We start from the raw sequence: 23,587 nt of genomic DNA on the forward strand, positions 1-23,587 counted from the left end.
AGATGCATCATTTTGATAATGGCTGGCTGGATATGTGTTTTCAATACAGATCACAACACCAAACATTTGGGTGACAAGGTCATAAGGTCACTTGAACAATACATTTAAACAATGACATCAGAAAATCACAATGCATTATTATTATTGCTCTCTTATCGTGCTGTTACACAAGAACATGTTTGTAGTATTTGTCACACTTGAGCAATGGCTGTCATTATTTAGACTGCAGTACTTAAACACTCTCCTTGATTGGATACAGTACATAGTGAACATATGGCCTTTGCCAAGAGAGACATTTTCTTAAAAGGACAATGCTGTCAAAACATTTGGCATTGCTCTCATAATTTTCTATAAGCATTTGAAAGTTCATCCGAGACTTTGTTTGTTTTATGTCTCCCGCAGCTGCTCCCTCTTCGTCTCTATGTACTAGAAATGACGTCAAGATAGCGATAAAGGTGAGCCTTCCTCGCTGCTTATGGTTTCAGTTTGTTACCATGGAAGCACTCTCTACATCCTGCCAGAGTAGGGCTTCCTGTGTTCATTCATTTTTTTGTGCGTGTGCTCCAGAGGAGTTACTAAGAGGTGTTTACAATACCATATTAGGGGTTTTATGAACAACGAGCTCAGGGCTTTCCCTAAATAAAATAAACATGGTTAAGGACGTGGCTGTGATTATCATAAGCATGTCTGTCGTCCTGATGACGAGTTAAGTGAATTCCTTTCATACACGTGAGAATATACAAACGCACACACACACACACACACACATACATGCACACACACACACACACACACACACACACATACATGCACACACACACGCACACACGCTTCTGTCCCTTTCCAAAACTCTTTTCTTACATTCCAATCTCCACCCATTTGCAAAGCAACAAATTATCCCTACTTAAAACAGGCAAATGTTTAAACAGCTTGACATGTTATTTCAAGAGACCGTGAAATTGTAGCTACAAAACCAAAAAGTGGTCTATCTTGGTCAAAATCTGCTCTTTCATGTGATTGAAAGTGCTCTTTGGCATTGCCATTACATATATAAACACTGGTCGCAAACGATAAACCATGTTTTAGGTGTGTTTTCAAGGGTGTGAGATTCTCTGTGCCTGTCTGTGATGTTCACCAGAGATCTGTGTCATAGGTACTTAGGACCATCTGTCCTCCCAGCCACCTCCTCTTCCTCTGATAATATAAAACTGCTGAGCAGACAACCATTATGTCATTAAGACAGGCCGTTCTCTCTCTCTCTCTCTCTCTCTTGCTCTCTCTCGTACTTCAACGCCTAGACAGAGATCTTTGAGCAGGGTGCAGCGGTTTGGCCATGAGTGGGTTTATCATATTTTCCACTGAGGCCAGCCTAGAGAATGTGAAAGCAGTGCATACACAGCAAAGAGCTCGCAGCGAGGCTACTTCGAGCTAGACACCCTGGTATAAAGAGTCATTGCTGCATCTAAGAATACAGCAGCGGTGACATTCTATTCTTGCAGCTGTATGCTCTTTTATTATGCTATCTCACATATTTTGGGTTGTTTGCAGAATCCCTGCCCTGCTGTCAGAGAAGGAGGGGCAGACCGGAGGACCTTCCTTCCTCTGCCTGGGCCTCGGCTGCAGTGTGGAGCTGGAGTCAGGCCAGCTCCCTTATATCCAGCCCTGTGCTGCGCTATGTATCAATGACCTCAGCTGTTTCTCCCCACTGTAATGACATTCCATAACTCATAGTGCCACATTTACTGATGAGGGTGGTAAATGTGGCACTATTCTGGGAAAGAAAAATGCAAATGAATTCGGCCTACAGTACTGTACTCAGGCTGCTGAATAGCACCTGTTGGAAGGCAACCAAAACACCGCCTGCCTCGCCCTGCCCTTCCAGAAGAGCAGTCCACTATATGAAACACGATTTGTACAGCAGGCCTGGTCAGCTCGGAGCAGCAGTACGCATTACCATTAAGTTAGACAGCTTCCTAATTAGGCAAGGAGCCAGAGTGTCTAACAGAGGTTTAGCCTACGCTGAACACGATGTGGTGGGAGTGTTAAGGGCTGGTGTGTAGGTCAGGTTAGGGCCCGTGTCACAGCCAGTAAATGGGAGATGAGCAACAGGCGAGCAGCCTGCCAACCAGCCACTGATCATTAATTTGTAAAGGCACCCTGTGACTGGCTGTGGCTTTGTAGGCGAGAGGTGGTAGCAGTTTGGCGGGCGGAGTGTAGAGGAGGGCGGATGGGAGCAGGGCCTGTCGAGGTGAAATAAGCTCAGCTCAGCTCACCATCTTTCTCACCACAGCTGCTAAAGGTCACTGGAGCAACTACATGCCAAGCCAAGCCCTGCTCTTTACTAGAAAGAAACGCCTCTAAATAAAAAGTGTTCAGCACAGTCGCAGAAGAGGCCACCAGCTAATTCTACTGTGAGCGTCCACAATACCTTTAGCAGGTGGGGACGTGGAGGACCTCACACAAACCAGAATGTCAAGCCTGAATGTTAACCCAAATTACCATGAGAAGCTCACCTTCACCTTGTGGTACTTTTGAACTTTGCATAAAGGAACAGTAGGCTCCACAGTGTACTATCCTACAGTATACTATGACTATCCTGCCTGCCTTATCTCAGCTCACTGGTCACCATAGCAACACCCACCCGTAGCACGCGCTCCAGCAGGTATATTTCACTGGTCATCCCAGAAGCCAACACTTCCTTTGGCCGCCTTTCCTTCCAGTTGTCTGCTGCCAATGACTGGAGCAAATTGCAAAAATCACTGAAGCTGGAGACTTTCTAACTTTAAGCATCAGCTGTCAGAGCAGTTTACCGATCACTGTACCTGTACACAGCCAATCTGTAAATACCCCACCCAACTACCTCATCCCCATATTGTTATTTATCTTCTTGCTCTTTTGCACTGCAGTATCTCTACTTGCACATCATCATCTGCACATCTATCACTCCAGTGTTAATGCTCAATTGTAATTATTTCACCTCTATGGTCTTTTTATTGCTTTACCTCCCTAGTCTTCTACATTTGCACACACTGTACATAGATTTTTCTATTGTGCTATTGACTGTACGTTTGTTTATGTATAACTATGTGTTATTGTTTTTGTCACACTGCTTTGCTTTATCTTGGCCAGGTAGCAGTTGTAAATGAGAACTTGTTCTCAACTGGCCTACCTGGTTAAATAAAGGTGAAATAAATAAATACTACTCCTATACCCTTTTTAAAAGTAAACACGACTCAATCTGATGTGGATCCTTCTCAGAAACATTTGAACTTTCCTTCATCTTTCTATCCCTAGAAATGGTACATAGTGATATATCTGTAAAATGTTATTCTCCCACACCTATCACCACTGACAGTTGACAGTTGTATAGTGGCTGCCACATGGTTGTGTTGGTCTACATCCTGTTTACACTAGGTCTATTTTAACCTTGACCCCTTTGTCATGTGTGGGCATGCTTTAAGGTCAGCTCTGAGAGGTCAGTGCTCATTGAGCTGAATGGACAGCTGCCCCCACTGTTCAACTGACCCTCCATGTGCTGTTCAGTGCAGCTCATTACGGAGGACTGCAGGAAGAGCCTGAACAGATATCAAAGGTCCCCTCAGCTCACAGCTGCATAAATATCCACCAGGTATTATTTCAAACAGATCACCATTCTTCTCTTTTGAGTGGGCAGGGACAAACAAGAACGGGACAAAAGGCAACGGAATCCCAACAGCAGAAGCCACGAGAACCATATCCGTACACGAGAACTATATCCGAACACGAGAACTATATCCGTACACGAGAACTATATCCGAACACGAGAACTATATCCGTACACGAGAACTATATCCGTACACGAGAACTATATCCGTACACGAGAACTATATCCGTACACGAGAACTATATCCGTACACGAGAACTATATCCGTACACGAGAACTATATCCGTACACGAGAACTATATTCGAACACGAGAACTATATCCGAACACGAGAACTATATCCGAACACGAGAACTATATCCGTACACGAGAACTATATCCGAACACGAGAACTATATCCGTACACGAGAACTATATCCGTACACGAGAACTATATCCGTACACGAGAACTATATCCGTACACGAGAACTATATCCGTACACGAGAACTATATCCGAACACGAGAACTATATCCGAACACGAGAACTATATCCGAACACGAGAACTATATCCGTACACGAGAACTATATTCGAACACGAGAACTATATCCGTACACGAGAACTATATCCGAACACGAGAACTATATCCGTACACGAGAACTATATCCGTACACGAGAACTATATTCGTACACGAGAACTATATCCGAACACGAGAACTATATTCGAACACGAGAACTATATTCGAACACGAGAACTATATCCGTACACGAGAACTATATCCGTACACGAGAACTATATCCGTACACGAGAACTATATCCGTACACGAGAACTATATTCGAACACGAGAACTATATCCGTACACGAGAACTATATCCGTACACGAGAACTATATCCGTACACTACACGAGAACTATATTCGAACACTACACGAGAACTATATTCGAACACGAGAAATATATCCGAACACGAGAACTATATCCGTACACGAGAACTATATTCGTACACGAGAACTATATCCGAACACGAGAACTATATTCGAACACGAGAACTATATCCGTACACGAGAACTATATCCGTACACGAGAACTATATTCGAACACGAGAACTATATCCGTACACGAGAACTATATCCGTACACTACACGAGAACTATATTCGAACACGAGAACTATATTCGAACACGAGAACTATATCCGTACACTACACGAGAACTATATTCGAACACTACACGAGAACTATATCCGTACACGAGAACTATATCCGAACACGAGAACTATATCCGTACACGAGAACTATATCCGTACACTACACGAGAACTATATCCGTACACGAGAACTATATCCGAACACGAGAACTATATCCGTACACGAGAACTATATCCGTACACGAGAACTATATTCGAACACGAGAACCATATCCGTACACGAGAACTATATCCGAACACGAGAACTATATCCGAACACGAGAACTATATCCGTACACGAGAACTATATCTGAACACGAGAACTATATCCGTACACTACACGAGAACTATATCCGAACACGAGAACTATATCCGTACACTACACGAGAACTATATTCGAACACGAGAACCATATCCGTACACGAGAACTATATCCGAACACGAGAACTATATCCGAACACGAGAACTATATTCGAACACGAGAACTATATCCGTACACGAGAACTATATCCGTACACGAGAACTATATCCGTACACGAGAACTATATCCGTACACGAGAACTATATTCGAACACGAGAACTATATTCGAACACGAGAACTATATCCGTACACGAGAACTATATCCGTACACGAGAACTATATCCGTACACGAGAACTATATCCGTACACGAGAACTATATTCGAACACGAGAACTATATCCGTACACGAGAACTATATCCGTACACGAGAACTATATCCGTACACTACACGAGAACTATATTCGAACACTACACGAGAACTATATTCGAACACGAGAAATATATCCGAACACGAGAACTATATCCGTACACGAGAACTATATTCGTACACGAGAACTATATCCGAACACGAGAACTATATTCGAACACGAGAACTATATTCGAACACAAGAACTATATCCGAACACGAGAACTATATCCGTACACGAGAACTATATCCGAACACGAGAACTATATTCGAACACGAGAACTATATTCGAACACGAGAACTATATTCGAACACGAGAACTATATCCGTACACTACACGAGAACTATATTCGAACACTACACGAGAACTATATCCGTACACGAGAACTATATCCGAACACGAGAACTATATCCGTACACGAGAACTATATCCGTACACTACACGAGAACTATATCCGTACACGAGAACTATATCCGAACACGAGAACTATATCCGTACACGAGAACTATATCCGTACACGAGAACTATATTCGAACACGAGAACCATATCCGTACACGAGAACTATATCCGAACACGAGAACTATATCCGAACACGAGAACTATATCCGTACACGAGAACTATATCTGAACACGAGAACTATATCCGTACACTACACGAGAACTATATCCGAACACGAGAACTATATCCGTACACTACACGAGAACTATATCCGTACACGAGAACTATATCCGAACACGAGAACTATATCCGTACACGAGAACTATATCCGTACACGAGAACTATATCCGAACACGAGAACTATATCCGAACACGAGAACTATATCCGAACACGAGAACTATATTCGAACACGAGAACCATATCCGTACACGAGAACTATATCCGAACACGAGAACTATATCCGAACACGAGAACTATATTCGAACACGAGAACTATATCCGTACACTACACGAGAACTATATCCGTACACGAGAACTATATCCGAACACGAGAACTATATTCGAACACGAGAACTATATCCGTACACTACACGAGAACCATATCCGTACACGAGAACTATATTCGAACACGAGAACTATATTCGAACACGAGAACCATATCCGTACACGAGAACTATATTCGAACACGAGAACTATATTCGAACACGAGAACTATATCCGTACACGAGAACTATATCCGTACACGAGAACTATATTCGAACACGAGAACTATATTCGAACACGAGAACTATATCCGTACACGAGAACTATATCCGTACACGAGAACTATATTCGAACACGAGAACTATATTCGAACACGAGAACTATATCCGTACACTACACGAGAACTATATTCGAACACTACACGAGAACTATATCCGTACACGAGAACTATATCCGAACACGAGAACTATATCCGTACACGAGAACTATATCCGTACACTACACGAGAACTATATCCGTACACGAGAACTATATCCGAACACGAGAACTATATCCGTACACGAGAACTATATCCGTACACGAGAACTATATTCGAACACGAGAACCATATCCGTACACGAGAACTATATCCGAACACGAGAACTATATCCGAACACGAGAACTATATCCGTACACGAGAACTATATCTGAACACGAGAACTATATCCGTACACTACACGAGAACTATATCCGAACACGAGAACTATATCCGTACACTACACGAGAACTATATTCGAACACGAGAACCATATCCGTACACGAGAACTATATCCGAACACGAGAACCATATCCGTACACGAGAACTATATCCGAACACGAGAACTATATCCGAACACGAGAACTATATTCGAACACGAGAACTATATCCGTACACTACACGAGAACTATATCCGTACACGAGAACTATATCCGAACACGAGAACTATATTCGAACACGAGAACTATATCCGTACACTACACGAGAACCATATCCGTACACGAGAACTATATTCGAACACGAGAACTATATTCGAACACGAGAACCATATCCGTACACGAGAACTATATTCGAACACGAGAACTATATTCGAACACGAGAACTATATCCGTACACGAGAACTATATCCGTACACGAGAACTATATTCGAACACGAGAACTATATTCGAACACGAGAACTATATCCGTACACGAGAACTATATCCGTACACGAGAACTATATTCGAACACGAGAACTATATTCGAACACGAGAACTATATCCGTACACTACACGAGAACTATATTCGAACACTACACGAGAACTATATCCGTACACGAGAACTATATCCGAACACGAGAACTATATCCGTACACGAGAACTATATCCGTACACTACACGAGAACTATATCCGTACACGAGAACTATATCCGAACACGAGAACTATATCCGTACACGAGAACTATATCCGTACACGAGAACTATATTCGAACACGAGAACCATATCCGTACACGAGAACTATATCCGAACACGAGAACTATATCCGAACACGAGAACTATATCCGTACACGAGAACTATATCTGAACACGAGAACTATATCCGTACACTACACGAGAACTATATCCGAACACGAGAACTATATCCGTACACTACACGAGAACTATATTCGAACACGAGAACCATATCCGTACACGAGAACTATATCCGAACACGAGAACTATATCCGAACACGAGAACTATATTCGAACACGAGAACTATATCCGTACACGAGAACTATATCCGTACACGAGAACTATATCCGTACACGAGAACTATATCCGTACACGAGAACTATATTCGAACACGAGAACTATATTCGAACACGAGAAGTATATCCGTACACGAGAACTATATCCGTACACGAGAACTATATCCGTACACGAGAACTATATCCGTACACGAGAACTATATTCGAACACGAGAACTATATCCGTACACGAGAACTATATCCGTACACGAGAACTATATCCGTACACTACACGAGAACTATATTCGAACACTACACGAGAACTATATTCGAACACGAGAAATATATCCGAACACGAGAACTATATCCGTACACGAGAAGTATATTCGTACACGAGAACTATATCCGAACACGAGAACTATATTCGAACACGAGAACTATATTCGAACACAAGAACTATATCCGAACACGAGAACTATATCCGAACACGAGAACTATATTCGAACACGAGAACTATATTCGAACACGAGAACTATATTCGAACACGAGAACTATATCCGTACACTACACGAGAACTATATTCGAACACTACACGAGAACTATATCCGTACACGAGAACTATATCCGAACACGAGAACTATATCCGTACACGAGAACTATATCCGTACACTACACGAGAACTATATCCGTACACGAGAACTATATCCGAACACGAGAACTATATCCGTACACGAGAACTATATCCGTACACGAGAACTATATTCGAACACGAGAACCATATCCGTACACGAGAACTATATCCGAACACGAGAACTATATCCGAACACGAGAACTATATCCGTACACGAGAACTATATCTGAACACGAGAACTATATCCGTACACTACACGAGAACTATATCCGAACACGAGAACTATATCCGTACACTACACGAGAACTATATCCGTACACGAGAACTATATCCGAACACGAGAACTATATCCGTACACGAGAACTATATCCGTACACGAGAACTATATCCGAACACGAGAACTATATCCGAACACGAGAACTATATCCGAACACGAGAACTATATTCGAACACGAGAACCATATCCGTACACGAGAACTATATCCGAACACGAGAACTATATCCGAACACGAGAACTATATTCGAACACGAGAACTATATCCGTACACTACACGAGAACTATATCCGTACACGAGAACTATATCCGAACACGAGAACTATATTCGAACACGAGAACTATATCCGTACACTACACGAGAACCATATCCGTACACGAGAACTATATTCGAACACGAGAACTATATTCGAACACGAGAACCATATCCGTACACGAGAACCATATCCGAACACGAGAACTATATCCGTACACGAGAACTATATCCGTACACGAGAACTATATCCGTACACGAGAACTATATTCGAACACGAGAACTATATCCGTACACGAGAACTATATCCGTACACGAGAACTATATCCGTACACGAGAACTATATCCGAACACGAGAACTATATCCGTACACGAGAACTATATCCGTACACGAGAACTATATCCGAACACGAGAACTATATTCGAACACGAGAACTATATCCGAACTCGAGAACTATATTCGAACACGAGAACTATATCCGTACACGAGAACTATATTCGAACACGAGAACCATATCCGTACACGAGAACTATATTCGAACACGAGAACTATATCCGTACACGAGAACTATATCCGAACACGAGAACTATATCCGAACACGAGAACTATATCCGAACACGAGAACTATATTCGAACACGAGAACTATATCCGTACACGAGAACTATATCCGAACACGAGAACTATATCCGAACACGAGAACTATATCCGTACACGAGAACTATATCCGTACACGAGAACTATATCCGAACACGAGAACTATATCCGAACACGAGAACTATATTCGAACACGAGAACTATATTCGAACACGAGAACTATATCCGTACACGAGAACTATATCCGTACACGAGAACTATATCCGTACACGAGAACTATATCCGTACACGAGAACTATATCCGAACACGAGAACTATATCCGAACACGAGAACTATATTCGAACACGAGAACTATATTTGAACACGAGAACTATATCCGAACACGAGAACTATATTCGAACACGAGAACTATATCCGAACACGAGAACTATATTCGAACACGAGAACTATATCCGTACACTACACGAGAACTATATTCGAACACTACACGAGAACTATATCCGTACACGAGAACTATATCCGTACACGAGAACTATATCCGTACACGAGAACTATATCCGAACACGAGAACTATATCCGTACACGAGAACTATATTCGAACACGAGAACTATATCCGAACACGAGAACTATATTCGAACACGAGAACTATATCCGAACACGAGAACTATATTCGAACACGAGAACTATATCCGAACACGAGAACTATATTCGAACACGAGAACTATATCCGAACACGAGAACTATATTCGAACACGAGAACTATATCCGAACACGAGAACTATATCCGAACACGAGAACTATATCCGAACACGAGAACTATATTCGAACACGAGAACTATATTCGAACACGAGAACTATATCCGTACACGAGAACTATATCCGTACACGAGAACTATATCCGTACACGAGAACTATATCCGTACACGAGAACTATATCCGAACACGAGAACTATATCCGAACACGAGAACTATATTCGAACACGAGAACTATATTTGAACACGAGAACTATATCCGAACACGAGAACTATATTCGAACACGAGAACTATATCCGAACACGAGAACTATATTCGAACACGAGAACTATATCCGTACACTACACGAGAACTATATTCGAACACTACACGAGAACTATATCCGTACACGAGAACTATATCCGTACACGAGAACTATATCCGTACACGAGAACTATATCCGAACACGAGAACTATATCCGTACACGAGAACTATATTCGAACACGAGAACTATATCCGAACACGAGAACTATATTCGAACACGAGAACTATATCCGAACACGAGAACTATATCCGAACACGAGAACTATATTCGAACACGAGAACTATATTCGAACACGAGAACTATATTCGAACACGAGAACTATATCCGTACACGAGAACTATATCCGTACACGAGAACTATATCCGTACACTACACGAGAACTATATCCGTACACGAGAACTATATCCGAACACGAGAACTATATTCGAACACGAGAACTATATCCGTACACTACACGAGAACTATATCCGTACACTACACGAGAACTATATTCGAACACGAGAACTATATTCGAACACGAGAACTATATCCGAACACGAGAACTATATTCGAACACGAGAACTATATCCGTACACTACACGAGAACTATATCCGTACACTACACGAGAACTATATTCGAACACGAGAACTATATCCGTACACGAGAACTATATCCGTACACTACACGAGAACTATATTCGAACACGAGAACTATATTCGAACACGAGAACTATATTCGAACACGAGAACTATATCCGTACACGAGAACTATATCCGTACACGAGAACTATATCCGTACACTACACGAGAACTATATTCGAACACTACACGAGAACTATATTCGAACACGAGAACTATATTCGAACACGAGAACTATATCCGTACACGAGAACTATATCCGTACACGAGAACTATATCCGTACACGAGAACTATATTCGTACACGAGAACTATATCCGTACACGAGAACTATATCCGAACACGAGAACTATATTCGAACACGAGAACTATATTCGAACACGAGAACTATATCCGTACACGAGAACTATATCCGTACACGAGAACTATATCCGAACACGAGAACTATATTCGAACACGAGAACTATATTCGAACACGAGAACTATATCCGAACACGAGAACTATATCCGTACACGAGAACTATATCCGTACACGAGAACTATATCCGTACACGAGAACTATATCCGTACACGAGAACTATATCCGAACACGAGAACTATATTCGAACACGAGAACTATATTCGAACACGAGAACTATATCTGAACACGAGAACTATATCCGAACACGAGAACTATATCCGTACACGAGAACTATATTCGAACACGAGAACTATATTCGAACACGAGAACTATATCCGTACACGAGAACTATATCCGTACACGAGAACTATATCCGTACACGAGAACTATATCCGTACACGAGAACTATATCCGTACACGAGAACTATATTCGTACACGAGAACTATATCCGTACACGAGAACTATATCCGAACACGAGAACTATATCCGTACACGAGAACTATATCCGAACACGAGAACTATATTCGAACACGAGAACTATATTCGAACACGAGAACTATATCCGAACACGAGAACTATATTCGAACACGAGAACTATATCCGTACACGAGAACTATATTCGAACACGAGAACTATATCCGTACACTACACGAGAACTATATCCGTACACGAGAACTATATCCGTACACGAGAACTATATCCGTACACGAGAACTATATTCGTACACGAGAACTATATCCGTACACGAGAACTATATTCGAACACGAGAACTATATTCGAACACGAGAACTATATCCGTACACGAGAACCATATCCGTACACGAGAACTATATCCGTACACGAGAACTATATCCGTACACGAGAACTATATCCGTACACGAGAACTATATTCGAACACGAGAACTATATCCGTACACTACACGAGAACTATATTCGAACACTACACGAGAACTATATCCGTACACTACACGAGAACTATATTCGAACACGAGAACTATATCCGTACACGAGAACTATATTCGAACACGAGAACTATATCCGTACACTACACGAGAACTATATTCGAACACGAGAACTATATCCGTACACGAGAACTATATTCGAACACGAGAACTATATCCGTACACGAGAACTATATCCGTACACGAGAACTATATTCGAACACGAGAACTATATCCGTACACGAGAACTATATTCGAACACGAGAACTATATCCGTACACTACACGAGAACTATATCCGTACACGAGAACTATATCCGTACACGAGAACTATATCCGAACACGAGAACTATATTCGAACACGAGAACTATATCCGTACACGAGAACTATATCCGTACACGAGAACTATATCCGTACACTACACGAGAACTATATCCGTACACGAGAACTATATCCGTACACGAGAACTATATTCGAACACGAGAACTATATCCGTACACGAGAACTATATCCGTACACGAGAACTATATCCGTACACTACACGAGAACTATATCCGTACACGAGAACTATATCCGAACACGAGAACTATATTCGAACACGAGAACTATATTCGAACACGAGAACTATATTCGAACACGAGAACTATATCCGTACACGAGAACTATATTCGAACACGAGAACTATATCCGTACACGAGAACTATATCCGTACACGAGAACTATATCCGTACACGAGAACTATATCCGTACACGAGAACTATATCCGTACACGAGAACTATATTCGAACACGAGAACCATATCCGTACACGAGAACTATATCCGTACACGAGAACTATATTCGAACACGAGAACCTGAGAGGATTTTAGTTCCGTTCTAATGTTTGTTTGTGCTTCATTACCCAGACGCAGGTTTCAGCCAGGATTTCATCACAAGAGGTTGTTCTCATTGTAGACATAATTATTATGTAACACGGTATTCACAGAGATGAGTAACCATCAGACACAAAGGAAGACTTCATAAACAGTTGAGTTGAATCAATTTTGTTTGTTGTCATCAAAATGTATCCAATCACCTCGAACAAAGTAAGCCTATGTTTGTGTACAGAAACACAACACAACACAATATAAAGGATGTAACATAATGCCCTTTCCTCAATTTTGTTGTTTGGTGAGATGTCAAGGTTTTTCCCATTGGTGCACTCTTCTCTGTCACACGTGAGGTATACATCTGAGGCTGACTGGTCTGACCACAGTTAAAAGTTTGAAAACCGACCAACAGTACTGAACTGCATCCAGGGACTCCTGTATCCCAGAGCCACAGGAATTTCAGTTTGTGGTGGCAGCTGTGGTCTCAGTGAACACACACGGTCTCTGCCTTTCCCTCCTGCTCAGTTTCACTCTCGACTCAAACACACACACACACATACACACACACACACAAACAGTAACATCAGGCCTGCCGTCAGCAGACTCAAAGTGTGGAGGCAGAGAAGTTCACCAAGTCAGCGTAAAAACAGAGGGCCTCTTCTGGGAAATTCATCAACCCATGGTTGTAACATTACTGTAAACATCCAGTATGTGTGAACGTCAGAGTTCTCTCTATCTCTGCTCTTGCTCTCTCTTTGTTCATTTAGTACAACACACAGGAGGGTAATAGACGTCTACAGTGGCAGGTGAATATGTCACAGGTGTGACTCATTTGCATGTTTAACCTAACACGATTTTCTATTGGTTAATTGCCTGGTCATGTGACTTGAGCTGCATGTATTTAATTCCCCTGTTGCATGTTACTTGGTGCTGCCCATAAGATGTGAATGCAATCTGGAGGCATGTTGGAGCCTAGGTTTTTCCAGAGCATGGGATGTCTTATTTTGGTGAAAGCACATGGCTAATGGATTTTGTTTGCGCTGGCCATGTTCTGTTATAGTCTCCACCCGGCACAGCCAGAAGAGGACTGGCCACCCCTCATAGCCTGGTTCCTCTCTAGGTTTCTTCCTAGGTTTTGGCCTTTCTAGGGAGTTTTTCCTAGCCAACGTGCTTCAACACCTGCATTACTTGCTGTTTGGGGTTTTAGGCTGGGTTTCTGTACAGCACTTTCAGATAACAGATGATGTACGAATACATTTGATTTGGTGATTTGATTTGAAGTAAGATCTTTAATAAAATGGACGCCTGCCTCCTGGGCTGCATTGCTTCCTGTGACCCTTTGGAAACAACGACCGTTACAGAATCACCCACCAGGAAAGGACCAAGCAGCGTGGTGAAGAGAGGCAGTGATACCTGGAGAACTGGACTTGGGAGGAGATATTAGACGGCAAGGGACCCTGGGCACAGGCTGGGGAATATCGCCGCCCCAAGGCAGAGCTGGAGGCAGCGAAAGCCGAGAGGCGGCATTATGAGGAGCTAGCACAGCAGAGCAACAGGGACGAGAGACAGCCCCAAAAATGTCTTGGGAGGGGGCACACGGGGAGTGTGGCTAAGTCAGGTAGGAGACCTGAGCCAACTCCCCGTGCTTACCGTGGAGAGAGGTGGACCGGGCAGGCACCGTGTTACGCCGTGAGGCGCACGGTGTCCCCGGTGAGCAGGCATAGCCCGGTGCGTTACATCACAGCGCCTCGTATAGGCCGGGCGAGAGTGGGCATCGAGCCAGGTGCCATGAAGCCAGCTCAGCGCATCTGGTCTCCAGTGCGTCTCCTTGGGCCGGGGTACATGGCACTAGCCCTACGCACGGTGTCCCCGGTTCGCCAGCATAGCCCAGTGCGGTCTGTTCCACCTCGCCGCACTGGCCTGGCTGTCCAGAGCTGCCGGAGTCGCCCGTCTGTCCTGAGCCGCCGGAGTCGCCCGTCTGTCCTGAGCCGCCGGAGTCGCCCGTCTGTCCTGAGCCGCCGGAGTCGCCCGTCTGTCCTGAGCCGCCGGAGTCGCCCGTCTGTCCTGAGCCGCCGGAGTCGCCAGTCTGTCCTGAGCCGCCGGAGTCGCCCGTCTGTCCTGAGCCGCCGGAGTCGCCCGTCTGTCCTGAGCCGCCGGAGTCGCCCGTCTGTCCTGAGCCGCCGGAGTCGCCCGTCTGTCCTGAGCCGCCGGAGTCGCCCGTCTGTCCTGAGCCGCCGGAGTCGCCCGCCTGTCCTAAGCCGCCGGAGTCGCCCGCCTGTCCTGAGCCGCCGGAGTCGCCCGCCTGTCCTGAGCCGCCGGAGTCGCCCGCCTGTCCTGAGCCGCCGGAGTCGCCCGTCTGTCCTGAGCCGCCGGAGTCGCCGTCTGTCGCCGGCGTTGCCGGAGTCGCCCTTCACTCCGGCGCTGCCGGAATCGCCCGTTCATTTGGAGCCCGCTGCTAGGGTTCCCAGTCCGAGTTCGACGGCGAGGGTCGCCGCTCTAAAGGAGCCACAGAGGCGGATAAGGAAGCGGGCAAAGACTATGGTGGAGTGGGGTCCACGTCCCGCGCCTGAGCCGCCACCGCGGACAGACGCCCCACACAGACCCTCCCCTATAGGTTCAGGTTTTGCGGCCGGAGTCCGCACCTTTGGGGGGGGGGGGTACTGTCACGTTCTGAACTTATTTCCTTTGTGATGTCTTTGTTTTAGTATGCTCAGGCGTGAGTTGGGTGGGCAGTCTATGTTCTTTTTTCTATGATTTGGGATTTCTGTGTTTGGCCTGGTATGGTTCTCAATCAGAGGCAGCTGTCAATCGTTGTCCCTGATTGAGAACCATACTTAGGTAGCCTGTTTTCACCCTTGAGTTGTGCTTGATTGTTTTTTTGTTTAGTGAGTTTTGCACCTGACGGAGCTGTTTCAGTTGTGTTTTTTGTTTCTTTGTTTGAAAGTGTTTAAATAAATAACATGAACAAGTACCATGCTGCGCTTTGGTCCTCACCTTCTTCCAACGACCGTTACAACAGCTATGGGTTTCTCCTAACTGATCAAAGCCAGAGCAGACAGACAGTTATGGTAACAGTAACAGGCAAACCTAATTTCTTACACACCTGCACCAAAGAATGTCTGCCTCCTAGACATTTGATGCCACCAATTCTACTCTACCCGATAACATTATCATCCATACATTCTATTGTTTTCTGAGGGGTACCAAATCAATAACTCTGGGGTACCCCAGGGTTCAACACTGGGTCTCTTTACATTTCTCCCCCACATGGACTCACATACTGTATATCATCGGAATAGTTACTGAGTTCGAGTCCTATTCTCAGCTAAAAGGGTCAATTGAGAGTTTAGTACTGAGAACTGATCCCGAATCAAATGGGAGGACGCTGATCAATGTCTAATCTTTCATCAATATTCTGCCTTATGGGCTTCCTTATTAAAGTGGTATATCGAGGATTTATTCACTGCTGTACGCCGTGTACCTGGTGGGTAGAGAAGGGCAGCAAGTGGGTGGGTTTGATTATCTGCATCTATCATCATGGAGAAAGAAAGGGGTGAGGGATAGATCTCTACAGTCCTTTGCTATTATCTTCACCATCAACATGGAGGTGCAACCAAGGCTATGCATCTGCTGGCTGGAGGTTGGCACAGTTGCTTCTTCCTCTTAAGTGTTACTCTACTGTACCCCCACCCACAGGTATTAGCTCCAAAAAATTATTGTCCATAATTTAGCAGACCTCGTTACAAGATCACTATAGCAACACACATTACCAATTCCAAAACAGCCATTTTCAAAATGTCCCAGCTTTGCTGCTTTTGCCCTGTAAATAACATCCATCCGGGGACTGTGTTGCAGCATTAGCCTGACATATTCTGAGCAGCAATGCCTTGACATACAGTAGCTTTGTCCTTTCAAGTGCACATCTTTCAGGCATTTCCGCATCACCAAGTCATGCTGTTCTGTTCTGAGCAGCCTTCCTTCCCCAATCTGAGTGTGTGCTTCAGAACCTGACGATGTAACTGCAGGCGTCAGAGAGCTCGCTGTACATGTTCCACTTGCTTACTGCTCTTATCTCTCTCCAATCTGTCACTCCTTTTCTCTTCTCTACTCCCTCTCATCCTCAGCCTGACTGACAGATAGGGAGATCTCATCTGTCTGTTCTTTCAGCCCTGGGAGCTTCTCTCTCTCTCCGTCTCTTCTATCGTTCTCCCTAGTGGTAAAATGAGCCAGCAGATATACTAACTAACATATTGCCATTATATATGATGGGTAAATTGATACTTTATTAATGTACTTTCTAGCTTTTCTGCTTTTTACTAATGTAACTGCTATCTGATTACCTTAAGAAACAGACTCTCGTACAAAATACAACTCTTATTTGGTACATTTCACTCAATACTCAAAACTGAATATTCTTCAATAAGGATTTGAACACACACACAGACGACTGGGTCTACTCATTTTGTATTTTTATTTATTACCTAAAAAAGAAAAATGTTCTATCACAAGTCACACTGAAATGTATTGCTTAAGAAAAAAATATATTGATATATTTTTTGTTTTTTTGGGAAACATGATTTCCGTTATATTCCATCAAATAGGACATAGGAATTAGTCATTGCTATGTCCCAACCACCTTGTCCCACTTATACAAATGCACAAAGAAATACATCATTCACAGTTACCGTTTTGGTTTCATAAATTAATACAGTCACACATGTGCTACACCGGTCTATAGCTAGAACATTGTAAATTGTATTCTTGACTCTTGTCATTATTTTCAATGGTTGGCTACAAGAAATAACAGGCAACTTAAATGACGTGATCAGAACTCCACCAACAAACTGTTTTTTAAATGCCCTCCCCATCCCCTCTTTTGTCCCATCTCATCCCATGTCATCTTTTCATATTTTTTTACATTTTTATTTTATTTTTTTATTTCACACCTAAGTGAGGCACACACAGAGTATATTTCATACATGTATACAAAATTCTATTAAATTTAGGGGGGAGTAATTTGTCCTTTGAAATGTCTTATCCAAAGAGACAGGAAGTGCATGTCATGTCATCTCACGTCCTCAGAGGACACCTGCCAAGTCAGTCAGGCCACTTTGTTGCCATAGTTGCACATTGCAGTCAAAACTTCCACGTCAGGTACTTTGTTTTGTCAATGTGTTGATTTTCAGCTTGTTGGTGGGCAGGACAGAGGGGAGGATTTGGACAAAGTAGACCAACAAACATGGCAACACAATGGAGAGAAAATGGGAAAACCGATTGAGGAACAAACACATCAATATTAATTCACTCAACGTGCTTACCCCTAAAAACTACAGCTCTCGTGTGGTTACAGACTCTTATATGAATTAATTCATTAATCAAAGGAAATAATAATAATTTGTTCATCGTATATCTGACACACTCTCCAAGGGCAACGTTTAAGGCACAGAAGCCTTGACATAAGACTCCACCCTTTAAAAGCACAAACAAGAGATGCCCGAATCCTCAGTGACAATAGCGTTGTGACAAAATACAGGTAAAGAAAGAAACCGTGTCCCCCCAGTCCACACCTGTCTTGTTTAGTGAAAGATAAGGCCACTTAAAAAAAGAAGAGGTTCACCAAACAAGGTAATCTCTCACTGCAAACCCTTTGAGTGCAATCATGGTAGGGTGGTCAGACATGGTGTGTTTCTCCATACAGGTTTGGGTTCGGGGATGTGCACGCTGGTCCAAAGGGTCTCCCTGTTAGTCCCGAACATGCACTGTGTTGAACACTATGTTATTAAATAGGCTGAGGGTGGTTATAGTTGGCTGCTGCCAGGGTACTTGTCTCTGTGTTGAGGAGATTGGTGTTGGTTGAACTAGCGTTCAGGGAGGAAAGTCAGTTGCTCTTTGCTCATGATCATCACGGTCCAGGGAATGTTCAGTCCAGGGTAAGATATGAGTCCAGTCTTCTGTTTTGGTTTGCTTTGAGAATACTTGGAGCAGGACACTGCTGTTGTTTTTCAGAACATAAAAACCTAACCAACAAAAGCAGCTGATCATTATCCATGCATGTTTTACCTCCTCTTCAAAGCACCCATTTCTCCTCTATTTGTTTTCTTCCAACAACAACAAAAATATCAGGATAATTCACACTTTTTGCATGCAAAGAAAAGTTACTCTTTTCCCTGTCTATCAAAGTCCCATGTAGCAGCAAATCTCTTTGAAAGTCTGTCAAAGGCCTAATCTGATATGTGAGGGAATCCACTGGTGGAGGCACTAGTTGATGAAAGTGGAGACAGGTTCCCTGCTTGGGATTTCTTAGCTTTCTTCCACCTCTCCTTTCCAATAGTAGAAAGTAGCTTGACGTAATCACATTTTTCTAACAAGGGCCTTGGTTAAAGTGTGATGTAGGTTCAAAAATGAATATATGGGACATGTGTCTACATCATCTCAATGGTAAGGAATGGAGAGAATCGTCTGTACCGAACCTCCATAGTTTGAGTGACAAAAGGGATGAATCAGCCATCGTAATGAATATACACAAATGTCACACACACACACACACACACATTTGTGATCCCCACCTATAAGTGAAATAGGTCTGTAAGACACAAGTTGGATTCAATGGGATTTTTTTCTCCATTATTTGTTTGTGGCAATATGACCCTAATGAGTGAATGAGCGGATGAATGATTGGATGAATACGTTTGTTAGTTATCAATTTAATGAATGGCTTGACCCAAGCAAAACTGGACTAATGTTTTTTTAAACAGCAGATGAAAAGTTAAATAAACAGATTTCTTTCCAAATACATTTTTAAATCATGATTTTAAAATCCTCTAAAGCACTCCATTAATATTATCTTTGTTTATTAATTAATGAATTCCTATTAATATCCTACTGTATGTCACTGAGGTTGCCGTTCATGTAAGTCTGAACTTTAGTCAAATGCCCATTTCCCATGAGTCATTGCTCCTCGTATCCTACTTCCTGCACACTCTGACCTGCTGTTCCAAAATCATGAAAAATTGGCAAATCAATGACTACTTTTGAAACTGTCGATGAAAACCTGAATGCTTTGTGAACAATGCTACATAGTTCTTTAGAAAAAAATAAAATAACAATACATTTCAAATGAAAATAAAAAGATAACCCTATAAGTAAAAAGTTGACTCTTGTCGGTGAAGTGGAGACCTAGAATGCCCATTAGAGTAGGCCAGGGATGGCTCTGGGGCCAGCGGTTATCTGTCTGTCCTGTGTAGTTACACCACGGCCCCAGCCACCATCACTCCTGCTCACAAGTCCAGTGTGGATCTCTCTCCAGAGTTCTGCTTGAAAAAAATCTATGGAAAAAAAACCCACACCAAAACACCACTACCACCACCATCCAAGTCTGCTATGCTCAGTTCTGTTTTTTTTCTCTTCTCATAGGCAGTACGTATTTGCAGTCTATATGCATAACTGTATTCTCGTAAGTCCAGACATATCCGTTCCCAGTCTAAATGTCAAACATCTGTTTCTGTTGTTTATTTCTAATGGTAGGAGGCTGTGGGGGACATGAAAAGATGAAAGTCAGCAGGGAGCCTTTTGGTGTGACAGTTGGTTGTCCCACTGAGAGAAGACCATGACCAGCTTTCTTCCCTCTCTCTTTTTTTTTTCATGCTCCACACTCAGCTCCAGCCTATTTTCCACACCTCCGAAACCATCCCCAACTTCCTCTCGCTTAATCCCAGAGTCTGGCTCTCCATTATCCAGCCAATCAGTATCCTCTTCTTTATCATTACGCCATGATGAACTCGGACTTCATGTCGGCCTTGACGTCGGGCTTCCACACAGAGTCGTCGAAGTCGAGGTCCATGGATCCCTCGCTGGACACACTGCTGTTGCTGTTGCTGCGTCCCGCCTTGCGGTTGGGCAGCCAGTGGTAGGGCGCTCTGGAGTCCCGCCTTGCCTTCCTGCGCAGGCGCTTCTGCTGCATCAGGAGCTGCAGACGCTCCACCTTGCAGCGAGTTGCACGGTTCTCTGTCTGACGCACACGGTCACCTGGAGGAGAGAGGAAAGGAAAGCAGAAGGTCAATGAACAGACCAAACCAGCTTTTTTCAAACAGTCATACTTTTCCTCTACCTGTTGATACACCCTGTTTTGCAAGATGTATAAAGTACAGTAAATAAATAAAGCATTGGTAGGAGATTGTTGTATATGTGATGGAGGGGAGAGGGAACAGAGAGCTCTGTTCAGTGTGCATCCAGTGTTATCTAAGGCCAGGCAGAGGAGAAATAAACTCAGACTGGAGTGATGACTATGCTGCGACTCAGACAGAGAGAGACAAAAATACATGCTGCTATGGTCATTCTTAAGCGCCTGAAACACACACACACACACACACACACACACACACACACACACACACACACACACACACACACACAGTGATTAGTGTCTGGAGTGTGTAGTGAAATGCCCCACTGTGTTCTATTAGCCCTGTGTCCTTCTTCACAACCCCCTTAACACTGTTTGGGAGAAAATGACTGGGACAGAAGTCTCCTTGAAATCTCACAATCACAGAGAGAACACACTCACTCATTCTTGCACAGACACACACACACTACACACCCTCTAATTTCTGCCTATCATATGCAGACACATAACTACGCCTGGCAATCCAAATGAGTGCCATCGTCAGGGCTGTGTGACTAAACCATTTCTAGCTGTTGATGTGCTTATATGAGAGGCTGATCTCCAAGGAGAGGCCTTTGGTTCCATTGTGAATGGCTGCCCACACCACACCACACAACTCAACCTTCATTTCATTTAGAAATATATTCAGGAGCTGGGGAGGAAGGCAAGCACAATCTATTAGCTAGCTCCATTAGTATCTGTCTCGGAATGAAAGAATGGCCTAGAATGTCAATAACCCAAAGCCCTCTCTCTCGAAAACACACAAACACGGACAAACACATAAAACGCATGCACACACACACACACACACACACACACACACACAAACACACACAGCAGCCGCAGCAGCAGTAGCTTTTAACATGGATCGATGGCAAATGAAAAAGATCTATTGATTAAACCTTAGCTCTAGTGCAGCCATCCATCTCCAGCCGAGGACACTGCTATTGGCTTTCAATAGAAAATGCAAGCGAATGGAAATTGTAAGCGAAGAGAGCTTGGCTTCTTCTTTATGGCTGCAGCATCCTACTCCCAGCTCATTGATCCATCACCCTCCCACTGCCTCCCCTTACCCCTCTACCTCCAGCCCACCACCCCCCTTCATGGGCCAGTCTCCCCAGAGAGGGCTAGGTGGGGTGGAAGGGTGGAGGGGAGGGGCGCGGGCAGTGGAATTCCGCCCCACGGGTGATGGGGAATGGGGGAGGCGAGGGTAAGGGATCAGATGTAGCTGGCAGTTTTTCACAATCAATTGTGCCCTCTCTCCTCCTCCTCCTCTTCCCCCATCGGAATGAATTCCTGACTCTGTGTGGGCTTAATTTACCTCTTCCCTTCATTTGCTTATCGGATTGAGCAGAGCGATTCTCTGGCTATAAATATTCACTACTCCTGGCAATGCATGCTAACTAACTCTCAGCCCTGCTGGTGCTTCAGAAAGAATAGAGCTGAATGGAGGAGCACTGAATTAAATAGTACAAGGTCTATTTTGCACAGGTTATTCTACGTTTTCCTCACTAGATAAGACTGTGTGTCTACATGAGGTCCTATGCCACAGGACTATATTTCTTGCCTGGTTTATATTATAGGGGGTAACTAGTGGGTTATTGTGTGTTAGGGGCATTGTTCA

At 43.5% G+C, this 23,587-nt stretch overlaps 1 protein-coding gene across 1 annotated transcript in view; it reads right to left on the reverse strand.

Annotated features, from left to right (window-relative positions):
- Positions 1-18,254: 18,254 nt before the first annotated feature.
- LOC110507736 (midnolin) overlaps positions 18,255-23,587 on the reverse strand; it is a 29,842-nt gene continuing 24,509 nt past the window's right edge. The window contains exon 8 of the mRNA XM_021587980.2: positions 18,255-21,827. Coding sequence (XP_021443655.2) covers positions 21,565-21,827 — 263 coding nt within the window. The 3' untranslated portion in view covers positions 18,255-21,564. The remainder of the gene's footprint in view (positions 21,828-23,587) is intronic.

Source organism: Oncorhynchus mykiss, chromosome 1 (genome assembly GCF_013265735.2).
Source record: "Oncorhynchus mykiss isolate Arlee chromosome 1, USDA_OmykA_1.1, whole genome shotgun sequence".
Taxonomy (NCBI): domain Eukaryota; kingdom Metazoa; phylum Chordata; class Actinopteri; order Salmoniformes; family Salmonidae; genus Oncorhynchus; species Oncorhynchus mykiss.